Source organism: Eumetopias jubatus, unplaced genomic scaffold (genome assembly GCF_037043125.1).
Source record: "Eumetopias jubatus isolate StellerSeaLion01/CBP00866 unplaced genomic scaffold, mEumJub1_p1.0 scaffold_10, whole genome shotgun sequence".
Classification (NCBI taxonomy): domain Eukaryota; kingdom Metazoa; phylum Chordata; class Mammalia; order Carnivora; family Otariidae; genus Eumetopias; species Eumetopias jubatus.
The window spans coordinates 95,674,943-95,690,767 of record NW_028274816.1 but is presented as its reverse complement, the minus strand read 5'-3'; the positions used below and the strand labels follow the sequence as shown (position 1 = coordinate 95,690,767).

Genomic DNA, 15,825 nt, shown 5'->3' with positions numbered 1-15,825 from the left:
AAGAAAAGCCTGTTTTTTCCTGCATTCACCTGCAATATAAACCTTCACTTTAAAAAAAAAAGTAATGTCTATACTCAACATGGAATTCAAACTCACGATCCTGAGATCTCTACTGACTGAGCCAGCCATGGCCTAAACCTTCCCTTTCTGAAATGAAGCCTGAAGGGTTTGAAGGCACTGCAGGGAAACCGGCTCAAAGAGCAAGGACCTTGTCAGCACCATGGCAGGCTTCCTTAACACATGCCTAGCAGAATTGGTGAGGGTGTGGGAAAACATGGGGGTGATAAGTCAGCAAAACCAAAAAATGTCCCTGATGAAGTCAACCAAAATTTAAATAAGTGTTTCAAAACAGACCTCAGGTCTGATGGCCTCTCCCTGGAGGTAGCTCTGGGCAGACTTTCTTCCATGGAGGAAGGAATAGATTCCTTTGATTACAGAAGCCACAAGAACAGGTTGCCCATTTGACTGGAGCTTAAGGAGCGTTACAAGATCATTCTTTTCTCTTTCTCAGATGAGCACTGATATTTCTGGAACACACTGCTTCTCTGGCGGGATCTAGATGAGCACAGGTTTTTCCACTCTGCCTCACCTCAATTCTTCTTTCCAAAGCACGACCATCTAGCTGACCCCTACACACCTGGCATTTAACACCAGCTTCCTGGGGCGCCTGGGTAGCTCAGATGGTTAAGTGTCTCACTTTGGCTCAGGTCCTGATCTCGGGGTCCTGGGATCAAGCCCCATGTGAGGCTCCCTGCTCAGCAGGCAGCCTGCTTCTCCCTCTCCATCTGCCGCACCCCCTGCTTGTGCTCTCTCTCAGTCTTTCACATAAATAAAATCTTTAAATAAATAAATACATAAATAAATAAAAATAAAACCATCTTCCTCTCGGACTAGATGACTTCTCTGGGTACAACTAAGATGTCACAGAACATGTGAAATTCTCCAAGCCAGCCCCTTCTAAGTATATCTCTAGCAATGATATGAACTCTTCTGGGTTGGCCCTTCTGAAAGGTATTTATGGACCAAAAAACCCAGAAATGAAGCCTCCTCATATACCAAATATTCAAGAGCCTTCCTTGTCCTTTCCTCCCTCCCTTCCTCTCTGAGAAAGAGTATGACAACCCAACTACTAGTAATTATCTGTTGAGATTTACCACATACATCTCAAAAGCAAATGTTGGGAATCTGCCATCAGCTTGGTTCTCTGCTCCATGCTGTGTGGGATAAAGAAAGGAGTTTATAAAGCTGATATACATGAAGAGTGAATGATCAACTGCCGAAACCTGTGGTACATACCCCAGGATTTCCCAAGTGAGGGAAGCCACTGAGGGCTAGTATACTCGGGGAAGACAGATTTCATAAAGAAGGATGACTCAGAGGGCGGGGATGACCAGACAGCATGAGTGAAGAACCATCACCCCACTCGTGGGAGTGAGGACACAGGCTTGGCAAGTGCCAAGTGTTCCTTCTGAGGAACAATGCAAGTAAGGCTGGAAAGGAGGCAGAGAGGCCGTGGAGCAGAAAGTTGTTGAAACTCTGTGATGTGGTACATGGTGGGCACTAACCAGGGGCTGACTGGAGGCTTCTGAGCAAAAGAGGGACGTGATCCGCGGCCAGTGAGAAGGAAGGTTAGGCAGGCATCAGGGCACAAAGTGAACGAGAAAGGGAAGGAGGCACAAAGGACAGTGAGGAAGGCGGCCCAGTAACCCCAGTCCGATGGCCTGTGCCAGTGTGGGGGCAGGAGGAAGGATGGCAGGAAGGGCGGCAGGAGGGCTGGTCAGGAACCAAACAAAAGGGGGAAATGTAGCAATAAAGCCTCCTGATCAGAAAAATGCAGTGGAAAAAGGACCTAAAGAGGACGTGGAGATTTAATCCTAGCAGATAGTGAAGCTAGATTGGCTGGTCTGAATGCAATAAACCCACTGGCATCTCCTCAAGAAAATGCTTAAGGTTCTAATACTATTTTCTTATAAAAATTATTAGTAGAAACAAGGTCATTCACCCTCACTAAGTCAAAAGGTAAGTTTCCCAAATATGTTCAATGCACTCAAGTGAACCAATTAGGGAATATTTCTCCCCAGTGGCAGCTCATTTCCTCCCTCAAAGGAAAGGTACTTCTGTAATCTAAACCTTAGGTTCCCAGGGCGCCTGGGTGGCTCAGTAGTTAAGCGTCTGCCTTCGGCTTACGTCATGATCCCAGGGTCCTGGGATCGAGTCCCACATCGGGCTCCCTGCTCAGTGGGAAACCTGCTTCTCCCTCTCCCACTCCCCCCTGCTTGTGTTCCTGCTCTCGCTATCTCTCTCTCTCTCTCGCTGTCAAATAAATAAATAAAATCTTAAAAAAAAAACATTAAACCTTAAGTTCCCATTAAAGTTGTAAGGTCCAATGTGTAAGGGAGCAAGTCTCAAATGTTCCTCAAAGTTCAGCTTTCATAGGGAGAGCATTTTATTTTTTTTCAAGATTTTATTTATTTGAGAGAGAGCATGCGTGTACAAGTGGGGGTAGGAGCAGAGGGAGAGGCAGAAGCGGACTCCCCTCTGAACAGGGAGCCCAGTGTGGGGCTCGATCCCAGGACTCCAGGATCATAACCTGAGCTGAGGGTAAACGCTTAACCGACTGATCCACCCAGGGGCCCCAGGGGAGAGCATTTTAAAGCATCTAATCAAAAGCTGATCCTCAAATTCCAAATCTCACCAGAACTGCAAGAGGACATAACAAGGTTTCTTGCAGGTGAACCCCTGCAAGTCACCAAATGTCATGTTTGACAAAGACAATCATGTGGAGGGACCAAAGTAATCTGAAAAACCTCCCTTTCTAAAGGCAGTCAGATTCTACCATGTTCTTACTCACTTTCCCCCTGACAGAAGTAACTCAGACGTAAAAGTGCACATTGATCACTACAATCAACAGTGAAAGAACGGAAGGAGAAGAGAAGACAACTCAATGCTACGGCCTGCGCCCAAACGCCTCTCAAGATGTCAGAACTTCACAGAATTCATTCGTGAGCGGTGGGAGTGCCATCAAACCTGGCAATACTCCAAAGTAGAAACAGGCCTCTCTCTTATCCCCCTCTCACGACTTGATTTTCAGTCCTCCAAAACAATGGAGGGCAATAAACACTTTTTTTGTGCTTAAGCAAGGAGGTACAAAGGCAGTAATGCATATCTTAAGCTCAGAAAATTCCAAAGAGAAGACAGATTAGAACTATTAACGGAATGCTGTCCTTCCTTACAATTCCTTTCTTCCTTTTCTGTCACACCTCTGAAGGCAGATCTCAGACTCTTTCAGAGGAACATGCATGCTGCTTAGGGACAGGAGAGAAAACCAACCGCAAAAAATCACAGAAAGCCACATGCAACTCAAGATCAGGAACCGGAACTGGAACCTGCTGTGACAATGGTCCAAGTGACAGATAACACATCCCAAGGGGGCAGAGTCCAGTCTCATCTGTTTCTCAGGGATTCCAAAAGACATCTTAGTGGGAAGGGATCTGGGACCCGAGTCAGCGTTAGGTGGCTGAGACATTTGCGGAGCATCCATGGTCGTCTATAGAGCCCAGCCTCAAGAAGTTAGAATTTAGGGGGCACCTGGGAGGCTCAGTCAGTTAAGTGTCCGACTCCTGATTTCAGCTCAGGTCATGATCTCAGGGTCATGACATCAAGTCCCGTGTGAGGCTCTGCGCCAAGCTTGGGAGCCTGCTTAAGACTGTCTCTCTCCCTCTACCTCTCCCCCACCCCTGTGCTCTCGCTCTCTCAAAAATAAAATTAAAAAAGTTAGAATTCATTGGGAAGACAAATGCAAACAAAAATTCTCAACACAAGCACAAAGTACCCCAGAATCCAGATGAGGAAGGAGCTCACCCTAACGGTGGCCTCTGAAGGGGATCTTGACAGATGACTAGGAGCCTGTCCAACACTGCACGGTGCTGGTGGGGAGGGAACACAAGCAAAGGTCCCATGTCTCTGAGGCCTAGAGGGGTGGGTAAGGGCCAGATGGCGAAGGACCTTGCATGTATACCAAGAAGCTTAAACTCGACCCTGTAAACCAGTGCTTCTCTAACTGTGGCAAAGGACCAGCTATTGAAAATTCCAACCCATCATGGATGACGCTTAGGATCCCTCCTGTGCTTCTGGCAGACCGGTGGGCAGACCACACCTGGAGCACTGCTTTAGACGGCACCAAAGCCATCTCAGCAGGGGTGCAGCATGGTCCGTGGTCTCATTAGGGGGCATGTCTGACAGCAGCGTGACGGCTGAAGGACAGCCAGGATGCTGCTATACTGATCTAGGAAAGGGATGTGGAGAGCCTGGCTACAGCACTAGCAAGGAGGGCAGGGAGAAGGAGTCAGATTTGAGAGACACTACTTCAGTCTACATGACAGAACTCAGTGACCAAGCAGCAAAGCATCACTCTACTTTCCAGACTGGGTGGGCCGTGGCTGTCAGCACCAGCAGGAACCATGAGAAGAGGCACATGGTAAGAAAGGCAAATGCACGTGAAATCTGAAGAAAATCTTCCCCTATAACTCTAGTTTTTCTTTTATTCTATTCTGTCTAGTTTAGTCTTTCAAATAATCCTAGTTATCTAGTTAATTTTAATAACCAGTATTTCAAGGTGAACGCAAGAAGCCTTAAGCCAGCCCTGGAGACACCAAAGAAAATCCTTTTGCCCTCACCAAGCCAAAGCAAGCTTTAGAAAACCAATCTAACACCAAACAGGGCAGCAATGTTTTCTGTTTGCATTTGGGCTGAAAGTGCAGAAAGGAAACACACTCAACTGTCTTCACTGGTGAAATTTCAGACAAAGACAGACAGTTTCTGGTGTTGCTACAATCACAAAATCACAGCCTAGAAAGATCACACCTCACTTGGTATGTCACAACTCAAATTAGCTTCTGAAAACAAAACTCCGTTTTCTGCACTAGGTGCAGTTTGCTGCTGTGGTGTAAGAAGTCTCCATTTCTTCTGTTCTGGGAACAGCAACACGTGTTTGGGCGAAGAACAAAAGCACCTGCCAAAACCAATCTGTGGAAAGAAAAGACCAAAACTCTCCCAGTTTGTTGGCCCCTGAAACGAGTAAACAGTCAGGAAACTATGAAATGGAATAACAGGTATATATTCTGCATAACCCCAGATTGAGGAGTTACAGGGCTCTGTTTGCATTAGCAAGTTTCTTCCATTTGACTCTGATTCCCCACTGCCACTCAGGCCCAAAACCGTGGCCTCCCTTGCCTGGACTGGTGCAGTAGCCCCCACCTGGTCCAGCTTCCTCCTGGCCTCATCAGCTCAGTCTCAACAGCACCTGCTGACCCTGTGAAGTGGAGGCCAGGTGTCTTAGTCAGCGTGGGCTGCCACAACAACATACCACAGCCGTCGTGGCTTCAACAACAGACATTTATTTCTCACAGTCCTGGAGGCTGTTAAGTCCAAGTTCAAGGTGTCAGCATGGTTGGGTTCTGGTGAGAGTCCTGTTCCTGGCTTGCTTATGGCAGTCTTCTCGCCGTGTTCTCATACGGTGGGAGAGAAAAAGAGCTCTGGGCTTTTCCTTTTCTCATAAGGTCACTAATCCCATCATGGGGGGCCCCGACCTCGTGACCTCATCTAAGCTAAATCCCCCAAGCTCCACCTCCAAATACTATCACATGGTGGGGTAAGGCTTCACCATGTAAATTTTGGAGGGGCACAAACATCAGTCTGTAGTACCAGGACATGTCACTCCTCTGCTCAGCTATCTCCAATGGTGGCTTCAAAAAGGCCAACATCCTCATACCAGCCACCAGGCCCTAGAGCTCTATCAGGAGGGCACAGCTTGCTGGTACTCAGGAAATCTGTGAGGGCATTTCTTAGTGGTTGCAGGGACTGGGGGTGGGGGGGATGGGGCAGATAGCACTGCAGAGCCAAAGATCATCCCAAATCTATACACTGCCCTGATGTCTGTCAGGCTCTCCCATAGGCCAAAAACCCTTAATAACTCCCTGAGCCTATAACCTCACTTGTATAAAAGCACAAAAGCACTTTTTGCATAATTTTATACAACTAATCTTCTCAGAATGTAACTACTGTATAAATTAGGTTAAGGTCACACTGCTTTGGTTTGGAGCATTACCAAGAACAGTCCACCATCTTGGAAATCCAGTCACCGTAAGTATCCTGGTGTTTTGATCAGTCTGCATTAACAGGCACCACATTCACTCAGAAGTGGAGTGTCACCATGTGAGAGCATTTACGTGTTAAATCACATATATGTGAGTAAAAATTACTTTTCTATTATCCCAGTGTTAGATTACTAGCTGGGTAATACATACATTTCTTTTTGAAGTTGTGTGTGTAGGTTACTGTCTTATACATTTCATTCCAGGACAGTAGCGGGGGCATTTTTATAATAAACAGTATGTGAAGACAGCACTGTGTCTTTGCGTGACTGGTGCTCTGAGCTCATCTCCCACTACTCTTCCTCTCCTTTGCTCCTGACTCCCCTCCAGCCATGCCAAGGTGCTTCCTCCACCATACCAAGGACTCTCCCACCTCACCTCTATGTTCTGCCTAAAGACTCCCCTGCCACCTTGAGTTCTTGCTCAAATGATGCCTTCTCAGTGGGGCCATCCCTGCTTAAAACTGCAGCTCCCCACCCCAACACCTGGTGCTCCCTAATTCCACTTCCCTGCTTTATTTTTCTTCAATAAAATCCGCTCTTATCACCACTACATAATTTATTTCCTTGTCTGTTTTCCACTAGAATGAAAGCTCTAGGAGGGCACGATTTTGTCTGTTTTGTTCACTTGCCATATCCTCAGGGCCTAGAACAGCATGGGGTTACGTTTATAGGGGATTTACAGATTAATGGCTTAGAAATACCAATTCTGAAATCTTTAGTCACAACTGCAAGATTAAAACCAAATTAAAAATTCAGGGTCTCTATACATTACCACTTTTAATCTTTGTGTAGAAATACATACATATATACTGTAATAGACACAGTACACAGATGTGTGGAAATATATATTATATATTTTATACAGCTACTGGTATCCAGGACTGAATTGAACTAAAAAAGCCAGTCCATTCTCAGAAAAACAATGAGACTTAGAACATATTAAGAATTACTTGAAATTACTAGACCTTACTGAGATTTCTCAAGTTCTCCCTCTAAGTGTCTTTTAACATCTCCCTGCTCTGCCTCCCTAATCTGTTGCTAGATTCTACTGATTATATTTCTGTCCCACCTCTTCCTCTTCCCTTCCCCCTGCCCCCCTTTTCAGGTCTGCCCTACAGCCCTGGCCTCCCTGTCGCCAGCCCACACTCCCACACTCTGCTGCAGGATTAAAGGTTTAAACCTGTTGAGTCACTCATCTGCTCAGTCACATTAATGGTCCCAGCTTCCTGTTCACTCAAATACAAAAGCCTTGATGCTACCATAGGGCTCAACATCCCCTCCAGCTTCTCTCCCACCACCTCTATCCTTAAGCTCCTCCCTAACAGGACCTGTCCCCACACCCCAGACCTGCTGCCTCCCTCGCTCCTTTTGCAGGCCTTGTAGCCCCTACCACCTCCCTTACAAACCCCGGCTCCGTGCTCAAGTTGTGGTACTTGTCATTTCCCCCTATCAGGCTGCAGGCTCCTTGAGGGCAAGGATGGGCTTTTTCTTCTCTGTGCCCTATAAAGTATCCTTCACAGACCAGATTCTCTAAACACACGTTAATTAAGTAAAAGAGAGAACAATTCTTTAAGTCCTAAAGTATGGGAGAGAAGAGGGGCGCCCGGGTGGCTCAGTCGGTTAAGCGGCTGCCTTCGGCTCAGGTTATGATCCTGGGAGTCCTGGGATCGAGCCCCACATCGGGCTCCCTGCTGCTCCCCCGCTTGTGCTCTCTGTCAAATAAATAAATAAAATCTTAAAAAAAATAAAAAATAAAGTATGGGCGAGAAGAGACAGATTTTTATGTTTGACTAAGTAACAAACGAGGTGAGACACAGTTTTGCCAGATACAGTCAAGGCTACCTGTAGAAATTAAGACTTCGAGAAGATCAATTTAAAACAATACATGCAGGGAAAAACAAAGCAGAAGAATGAAGTAGCCTGGGCCAAAAATGCCCTGCCTGGGAATGCTGAGACTGAGGGCCCAGCCCTAACATTGAACAGTAAAAATGTTTATCTCAGTCCTTGTGTTGAGGATTTGATGATTTCACCTTTGGACAAAATCAGAAATTGTGCAAATTTAAAGAACTGTGCTTTTGTTTTAAAAACGCTAAAAGGCGGGTTGCCTGGGTGCCTTAGTCGGTTAAGCACTTAAGGTTTAGGCTCAGGTCATGATCCTGGGGTCCTGGGATCAAGCCCCATGTTGGGCTCCCTGCTCAGCAGGGAGTCTGCTTCTCTCTCTTCCTCTGACCCTCCCCACTGCTTGTGCTCTCGCGCATGCTCTCTCTCTCAAATGAATATATTTTTAAAAAAATTTTTAAATAAAAAATGTTAAAAGGCTTAAATATGAAGGAGAGACAGTACGGATAACATTCCGGGAGCTTGTAATGCAATGCCAAATGCCGGCTCTATAGTGTTCTTGTGGCCACTCACTCCCGAGAGAGCTGGTCCTGTCAGCTGCCTATGGTTCTTGCTGATCCAAGCAGGACCCAGACAGGTGAGGCAGGTGGTCTGTGGTACCCCAGCTGCCATTATCTCTGGTTGGTAACTAGGTTTGCTGTCAAACTAATAAAATGATGTGTGCCCTTCTGACATATGCCAATATTTTTCCATCTAAAACAGTGTTTTGGAACATTTTATTATCAAAGGAAAAACATTTGCTGTGCTCATGAAAATAATGAGTCACAGATCAGTGACGAAAGAGAACATGTTGGTCACACCCTATCTAAAGCCAAATCAGAATTATTACTGGACAGAATAACAGAGACTCTGAAAGCCCCAAATCCTTGGATTTGCATGGCTTTATCCACGAAGACTACTTTGGAAATCAAATACAATTTCCTAGCTGTCGGACTCCACTCTGCTAACTATCACCAGGAAGACCTGATCATAAAAAAGGAGGTATGGCAGATTAAATGAGAAAACAAGCTCAGTCTTTCACTTCCTTCAATGTAAAGACCCAATAAAGTGGCTAACTTGGATGAATATCAAATTTTATAGCCCTCAAGTATTTCAGCCTCTATAAAAACAAATGAGTAATTTGAGGTTACAGAAGATAGTTCTTATAATTATTATAAGATTCTAATCATTAGGTAGAACTTAAAAAAATTTAATGGAGTATGTCTTTGTGAAAGACCTACCAGCCAGAACTATTAATAGAAAAGCCTAGAGCCACTTAAACATGAAATCTGGAAAGAAAAAAAAAAAAAAAGATAAAGCTTGCCTCTTCAGTTGATGCATTTGGTGAATGATCCCTTCAAGCTGTAAACGTACCCTCTGAGTATAATTCTCTCTCCTCTCCTTGACTCCACTATCCTTTTTTATTTTATTAAAAATGTGTAACTGTTTTTCTCTTTTTCTGGCATATGCTTTCTCGGAAGCAGCTGAGCAAATGCCCTTGTCACCCAAGGACCAAATCCAAATTACCTTCTTTTAAAGTCCATTTGATCGAGCCTGTCCTCTTGCTAACAGCATGCAAACTTCCATCCAGAGTTGACACAAACAACAAGGTTTCAGGAAGTGTCACTGTGCTGGGACTTCCAAAAATCTGCAATGAGATGTAGAAGAATCTTCATGTTCAATAGGATTCTTCATCTTGGGCATGTACAACCACACACAGACCCCACCCCCACCCCCAGGACATGCCAAAAGTTATCCTTCTAAAATCCACTACCTCACAGACAAAGACGTCGAGGTTACAGAGCCTACGTCCAAGGGCCCATGTCTAGACAACAGCCGAGTCAGGACTAGACCCAGGTCTCTTTATACTATCTAAGAAGCAATCCTTCCTGCAGACAGAAAGGCTTATAACCTGGTATGACAAAGATGGGGATTCTGAAATAATCCATGGGTAGCCTCCACTGAAACAGGAAGAAAGTATGCTCAGCTTTCTAATGGACTTCCTTCTCTTGGTTACACTTCACTTTCTAAAACCTGGTCATCTTGCAAGGCTCCATGGTAAAGAAGAATGCCAACACACCCGCATATACCCACGTGCACTTACAGAATTTTAAAAAGGCGAAGAATTAGGGGAAAGCATTTAAAGCAAAATAGGAAAAAACAGCTCTCATTATATAAAAAATTTATGTAACAATAAAACACCAAGATTTCAAAAAAGACAGGTTATAAAATATATGAAAAACATAACCCAAATTGTTCTTCATTATCATCAAAATATAATTGAAATAAAAATGTATCTTTTATGCTTAATGAGTTAAAACACGCACTCTCTTTACAGAAAATAGCCAAAGGTGGTGAAATTTATTTTCTCATCCATTGTTGGTGGCAATGAAAATTATAAGTTGGTGCACTCTTTCTAGAAAGCATAAAAGTGCTCAGATTTTTGATCCTATAATTCCACTTCTATATCCTAAAGAAACAGTTCCAGATATGGAAAAAGTCGTGTGCACAATGATGCTCATTGTATCCCATTTACAAACACAAAAACTGGAAAGATCTGAATTTCCAATATCTTAAAGACTGAAATAAATTATGACACATACATTCAGTGGAATATTATGTAATCATTAAAAATAGCACTTCGGAAAATTTACAGCAAGGTACAAAAATGCTTCTACCGGTCTTCACGTGAAAAATATCGAATCCAAAATTCAATGTGTACACTGTGATGATGATTCTACTGGGCAGATTTTTTTGGTTTGCTTATCCTCCAGCTTTGCTAAGAACTGTACCCTCACCCACGCGGTTTCCATGGAAGCAGCTGTGTGCGCACATGCATGTACACCCGTGCAAGGCACACATGTGCAGGTGACAGCTGGTAAGGTTTCCCCTTTGAGTCTGGGCCCATTCAGCAATGCCACCTTGTAGTAAGATTTTCTCCTTGTCACCATATAGTCCCACAAATTATCTGGTTCCTGTGGGTCTTAAATTAAAAACAGGCCAACACAACTTGCTTATACTGTGAGAGTTTGGATTTTGGCACAAAATTTTTAAAATACAAGAATATGGCTGGCTTTTAGCACTAAACAAGACTGGGGGTTTACTTGTGCATGGCAGCCTGACCCCAAAATAGCTGCCCACTCTTGGTAAGAACCAGGATGGCATCTAGTTAATCCCTTAAGAAGGAAAACCCGATGGCTCCCTTCAAAGCAGCCCGAGATAGCAGGACAAACACCTGGTCCCTGTATTCCTCCTCCACTGTGGAGACCCACTGGCAGAGGGGACAAAGCAGCTGCTAGAACCTCACTCTCTCCTCCCTCGCCTGCTCCTGGCCTAGAGGCGAGGAGGTTGCACCCTTTCCTTTGCCCAGAGCCAGGGCCCGCTCACCTGGAATGGGAGAACCAAAAGCAAGCTTCCTCACTGCCTGCTGAGTCTATTCTCCGTGTAAAGCCTCAAGTCTGAGGAAGAAGAGTCTGCTTTTTACCTGGCTGGGAAAACAGAAGCCTCAAGGGTGGTGCCTGCCCTAGCAGGGAATCCAGAGGTCCTGCGTACCCAGTGTTTTGGGGATGAAATTCTTTTAGCCTATAGGGTATAGATGGTGACACGCTTCATCTGAACCTGCTCACACCTGAACCAGAGAAACACTCACTGCGTAGAGCACATGGGCCTGCAGAACAGTGGCCCAAGGACAAGACCACTGAGGGCTGTAGCTCAGTGAGCCTGAGGGCTATCTCCCACTGAGAAGGTCAAATGGCTCTGCAGCTGATGGGGGACAGTGGGACCACGTCAGGTGGGGGCTGTCTAAAGACTGAATAAATAAAAAGGGAAGAGTATGCACACCTGGGGACCAAGAGGTGGAAAGGCCTGCTGAACCCCCCTCCACCTGTCAAATGGCTCCCCAAGGAACAGGCATTTTGTACAATAGGTCTTAGGATGACACAAGAATTGCTTTGAACTCTCTGGGTCACTGAACTGGTAAGCAATTAAACTTGGGAGATTTCCGTGAATGTTTGCTGGATGGGGGAGAGACAAAGACTGAAATGGAGAAAGACGCGTGAGAAGAAACACAGCTGACAGAGGGAGAGCATGTGCCCTGGCTTCTACTCTTCCTCAGGCCAACTTCCTGTCCTTGGGCTCAGAAAGCCTTACAAGAAATTGCCGCTTTGCTTATGTTTCTTGGAACTAGATTTCTGTCCCTCACAACCCAAAACTGTCCCAAAAGAAACACAAACACCCCTATTAAAAAATAATAAGTAAATATATATATATATAGAAAAAAGATGAAGGAAATACTGCAAAATCATAGCAACAGGTTTTTTTTTCCTCCTGTATTTTCTAAATTTTCTAAAATATCGTGTAATCAGCAATGAATTTTTCATAAAATACAATGGAGATGGACAAGTTAGCAGGTAGGAGGGAAGCTCAAATTTAAAGGAGCTTCAGCAAGCCCTTAAGTTCCAGATGAAGTGCTTTCCATATTAGGATTCTCAGACAATTCAACCCCCTTTGATCATTAATCATTAATACCCACCACACAGAAGCAAAAGTTTAGAAACAAAGAGGTCCCTCGGTAAGACAGTGTGTATCCAAAAATAGATGAGTTTTGTCATTGTTATTAAAGCCTAGAGTATAATTTTAATGAACTGAATGCCCCCAAATACATCTTATCACAGTATTAATATTAAAATGGGTCAATATTTACTAAAACATATCAGTGCTGCTTCATTACTAGTGTGGAAACAAAAGCCACCTGCCTTGTCTGAGCATCTTGGAAACCACAGAAGAGCAATTGTCTATGGTTGGTTGGTGAATCGAAATAAAACACTAATCACATAACTAACATAGTCTTCTGAAAATCTCAAAAATACCAGGTTTGGCTAGAAGGTGAATTTAGCAACTGAGAGCACCGACGGTTAATCACAGTGTCCACACTGACGTCACAAACCCTGTCACAACAGGCTTCTCGCTTCTTTGGAGGCTGCTGACGGCTCCCAATGAGAATGTCCGGGGAACCACTCTGAACAGTGTTATGCTTTCACATGGCAAATTAACAGGACAACATTTCTGGCTTTTCTCTGCCAGCATTTTTGAAAGCATGAAAATGCCTGCCTTCAGATACAGTTGCTATTACTAAGGTGAATTAAATAAGCTTCTAGAAGCCTTCTGGGATACTGAGCATGGCTGAGAACCATTTGTACCTGAACATCTAAAAATGCTGCTTCACAATAATGACCTTGCACGTTACCTCATCCAGCCATTTTAGTGGCCGGGGCTCCCTTCTCTCTACGATGGATGAAATGGCCGGAGGCCCTACCATCACACACGCTCATTTCTGGAGATCCTGAAAATGGAAATGAAATGCTGATTCTGTAGATCTGCTTCAGGTTGACTACCTGGCATCTGACTCATTTTTCCAACGAGTGGGATATGTACTCCTGGCGGCTTTGATGGAGATTTTTTTTTTTAAATTTTTTAAAGATTTTTATTTATTTGAGAGAGAGAGAGCATGAGCCCAGTGAGGGGCAGAGGGAGAAGCAAAATCTCTGCAGAGCCGAAAGCCTGATATGGGGCTCGATCCCAGGATCCTGGGATCATGATTCGGGCCAGAAGGCAGACACTTAACTGACTGAGCCACCCAGGTGCCCTGATGGCGACTCCTAAGAAGTTATCACAATGACACTGTGGAGGGGGAGAATGCTAGTGGCCGGTAACCTAGTCTAACCTAACACTAAACATCCATCAACCAGCTGGTCCTCATGGAAGCCTGACCACACACGCTCTCTCCCAGGAGGTAACAGTGCTGCAAACACCCAGCCGGAGAACTATGTATGAAGCCTGGCAATTCAGGGCAGATGATGCTGGGCAAAGGGCTGCTAGTACCACCAACTTATTTCATGCAGGTTCATTCAGTGGTGGTAGAACGGCCCTCACTGCAGCCCTGCTCAGCCAGGACTCCAACAAGAGCCTTCCTCCCATGAAAACAAAGGCAGTACTGGCACTGCATCCTCATGTTCAAGGTTCTGATGGTAAAGCAAAGCCCAGCATCTACACCATTTCATAAAACACACCACTCACTTTGCCTTTACTTACCAAGATGTGGAAGCAACTACCAAAACTTATATAGAGATGATTAAAATTAGAATTTCATTCTAATATTCTAAACTCAGCTACTTGTTAGTTGTTCTTGCATTAATTAACTCAACCCCTTATATTTCAGGTAGGAAAAAAATCTTTCCTAAAATGAGTTCTGAAATAACTTTGTTTAGAAAATGTATCCAGGAAAAAAAAAAAAAAAGAAAGAAAGAAAATGTCTCCAGGGGCGTCTCGGTGGCTCAGTTGGTTAAGCGTCCACCTTCGACTCAGGTCATGATCCCGGAGTCCAGGGATTGAGTCCACATCGGGCTCCCTGCTCAGCAGGGAATCTGCTTCTCCCTCTTCCTCTGCCCCTCCTCCCCCCACCCCCGTCCGCTCATGCGCACTCTCTCAAATAAATAAAATCTTTTTTTTTTTTAAGATTTTTTTTATTTCCTTGAGAGAGAGACAGTGAGCAAGCACAAGCAGTGGGGGAGCAGCAGAGGGAGAGAGAGAAGCAAGCTTCTCCCTGAGCAGGGAGCCTGATGTGGGACTCGATCCCAGGACCCTGGGATCATGACCTGAGCCGAAGGCAGATGCTTAACAACAGAGCCACCCAGGCACCCCTCAAATAAATAAAATCTTAAAAAAAAAGTCTTTAAAGAGAATCAGACACAAGGGATTGGAATGTGATGAAACAGCACAAAAACAAATGAAACCGCCCTTCCCAAAAACCCACCCATTCTTTTTTTTTTATTTTTATTGTTATGTTAATCACCATACATTACAAACCCACCCATTCTTGAACTAGGACTTGGGACTGGTTAGGCAAGGAGGCAGCTCACCAGTGCCCGGAAAGCAACCAGCAAAGCCCAGGGCTTGGTTTCAGGGGCCACGTCTACCACTGAGGTGGTTGCTCATTTCTACTCACCCTCTGCCCCCCGAGGAAGAACAGCAAGGAAGCATACCGCAAGCTCCTCCAAGACTCGGAACATAGGAGAACCCACTGGTCCCCATCAGGGTTTTCAGAAATGCTGCATTTTCCAAAGAAACACAATGCTTAAGTTTCAGACACACATTTCAAGAAACAGTCCACACACACACACTGACTACCTAATAACAAGGGTTGGAATAAGTTAATAAAAATAGCACAGACTTTTCATCTTGCAGTCAGTGGGAAGAAGCAGTGCCATGCACATGTGTGTCTCATACTGCTTTCCAAAGTCATCCGTACATGATAAGTGTTGTAGTGCTGGTTCTGTTTACAACACTGGTGATGACCCACCCTCACAAAAGGGGTGTACACACACATCTCGAAGACCCACCACTGTGAACAAGAGAGCCACATACTTCTCAGGTGGGTGCAAATCCATCAAGTCAAACGCAACCGAACATCTCCAAAAGCTAAATCTATATAGCAACACTGTAGCACTAGCTTAGGTAAGCAGAAACAGTAAAAATCATTACAATCTTTTCTCTGAATCTTCTCTACTTCCTACTTGCACTCTACCAGACCACAGTCTTCATAATAATATTAGAATACAATAATCTGGCTAATAACATGATTTTTTTTTCTTTTAGGAGTACCACACCAATTTCCAGGATATGTTCAGAGGCTATTTTTTTGTTTTGTTGGGGTTTTTTTAAATTAATTTTTCCTCTGTGTTCATTGGATTACTCTTATATTGCATAACCCAAACTTTAGTTTCTTTAAGGCTAAG

At 44.5% G+C, this 15,825-nt stretch overlaps 1 protein-coding gene across 2 annotated transcripts in view; it reads right to left on the bottom strand.

Annotated features, from left to right (window-relative positions):
• The window catches only part of ERN1 (endoplasmic reticulum to nucleus signaling 1), a 78,813-nt gene that overhangs the window by 42,928 nt on the left and 20,060 nt on the right, over window positions 1-15,825 (bottom strand). The window contains exon 2 of one of the 2 annotated variants that reach the window (XM_028087404.2): window positions 9,560-9,680. In XM_028087404.2, coding sequence (XP_027943205.1) covers window positions 9,560-9,680 — 121 coding nt within the window. Of the gene's footprint in view, window positions 1-9,559; window positions 9,681-15,825 lie in introns of those variants that run through there. The other variant, XM_028087408.2, reaches the window with a different exon arrangement.